This window comes from Sorghum bicolor, chromosome 4, assembly GCF_000003195.3.
Source record: "Sorghum bicolor cultivar BTx623 chromosome 4, Sorghum_bicolor_NCBIv3, whole genome shotgun sequence".
NCBI lineage: Eukaryota > Viridiplantae > Streptophyta > Magnoliopsida > Poales > Poaceae > Sorghum > Sorghum bicolor.
Window position 1 is genome coordinate 62,170,922 of NC_012873.2, and position 2,072 is coordinate 62,172,993.

Below are 2,072 nucleotides of genomic sequence, written 5' to 3' on the forward strand. Positions count from 1 at the left end.
TTCGTGGCTTTATCACAACATAAATACAATTGGACGATGAGGTAGGAATTTTCATAGGTTTTTTTTTAGGAAATAGGAATTTTCATAGTTCTGTGAAAAATTTTAGGCCCATAGATATTTGGGGAAAACATGTTTGTAATTTTTACAACAATTTTGAAAAGATTATAAGTCACTTGAGACTTCACCCGGAAGTCTTTCACTGGATATAGATGGTTGGCTAAAAGAAGTACTGAAAGACAGCATTGTGAATGCCAAATTAAGCCCTAAAACGGTGAACGGCCATTTAAACCAAAAGGAACCCCCAGCTTTTAGCTTCAACCACTACACATTCGATCCACTGAGACCTGCTGTGAGCCCTCTGTGTGTTCTTTTCTGCTGTTATTCCTCCAAATACCACAAAAGTCACCGATAAAAACTACATCCAGGCGCCCGGCGCCCGGCGCTCGCGCTCTATAAAAGGGCAACCAAACCAACCCCTTCAACACACTTCTCACGCCGCCTGACCCCCCCACAGCCTCCCGCCTCCGCCAAACGCCAGCGGCACGCACGCACACAGCACTCGCGCCGCCATCTCAGCCAGTGCACTGCAAACCCATGGCGAGGATACTCGTCGAAGCGCCCGCCGGCTCGGGCTCGCCGCCGGAGGACTCCATCAACTCGGACATGATCCTCATCCTGGCCGGCCTGCTCTGCGCGCTCGTCTGCGTCCTCGGCCTGGGTCTCGTGGCTCGGTGCGCGTGCTCGCGGCGCTGGGCGACGGCGGCGTCCGGCCGGTCGCAGCCGGGGAGCGCCAAAGCCGCCAACAAGGGCGTCAAGAAGGAGGTGCTGCGCTCGCTCCCGACGGTCACGTACGTCTCCGACAGCTGCAAGGCGGGGGACGAGGAGGAGGGAGGAGGCGCCGACGAGTGCGCCATCTGCCTGGCCGAGTTCGAGGAGGGGCAGGCCATGCGCGTGCTGCCGCAGTGCGGCCACGCGTTCCACGCCGCCTGCGTCGACACGTGGCTGCGCGCGCACTCCTCCTGCCCGTCCTGCCGCCGGGTGCTGGCCGTCGACCTGCTGCCGCCCGGCGAGCGGTGCCGCCGTTGCGGCGCGCGCGGCCCCGGCGGTGTCGCCGGCATCAGCGCGCTCTGGAAGGCGCCCACGCCCTGCAGCGCAGAGGGGCCGACGTTCTTGGCGTAGTAGTGCCGTGCGCACTCGACACAGGAACTGAACCAATGCGCGAGCTCAGTGGTGAACTTGTTTTTTTTAGCCTTGTAGGTTTCGGTCCTTTTTAGGTGTGAGTAGTGATTAGCTCACTGGGGGGAGTGTTCTGGACAAGCATCAAGGTGTGTGTGCCTGATTGATGGATACAAATTGTCCCTGTAATTTATTTGTACATATGTGCAGTGAAATGATAAAAAGCTTGAAGTTAGGCCTTGTTTAGTTCCAAAATATTTTGAAAAATCGACACCGTAGCTCTTTCGTTTGTATTTGATAAATATTATCCAATCATAGACTAACTAGGCTCAAAAGATTCGTCTCGTCAATTTCGACCAAACTGTGCAATTAGTTTTTATTTTTGTCTATATTTAATATTTCATGCATGTGTCTAACGATTCGATGTGACGGGGAATCTGAAAAATTTTGCAAAATTTTTTGGAAACTAAACAAGACCTTAGTTGTTGCACTCCGGAGAGTCTACAATCATCATCAGTGACGACGAAGCTGTGGGTTCACTTGTTACCGAGTATTCTTATTCAAGTCTCCATTCGTATCATGAAATTAACCGTTAATTAACCAGCTGGAAGAGCGCTCGTTTGAATTGTCCAACGTTGAAGGGAAACGACAATACAGAATATGTATTCAGGATAATATAAACGCTGGTCATCAAGATATTTGAACCATTTCCCTTTGTCTTTGCGGATTTTTTTTTTGGGGTGGGGAATTTGATCTTTTCCATTCGTTCCTTCCAAAAGTTGTATCGTCTTTTCTGCATTGGGCAGCAATTGTTGTTTCAAAATATGTCGGCCCGCATATCTTATCATTTCCCGGTAGGCCCCGTTTCAAATAACCGTTATATCTCTCTCTCTCAA

General features: G+C 50.9%; 1 protein-coding gene across 1 annotated transcript; it reads left to right on the forward strand.

Annotated features, from left to right (window-relative positions):
* On the forward strand, positions 468 to 1,443 carry LOC8076019 (RING-H2 finger protein ATL8). Its single transcript, XM_002452696.2, has one exon. The coding sequence runs from the start codon at positions 595 to 597 to the stop codon at positions 1,177 to 1,179; it is 585 nt and encodes a 194-aa protein (XP_002452741.1). The 5' UTR covers positions 468 to 594; the 3' UTR covers positions 1,180 to 1,443.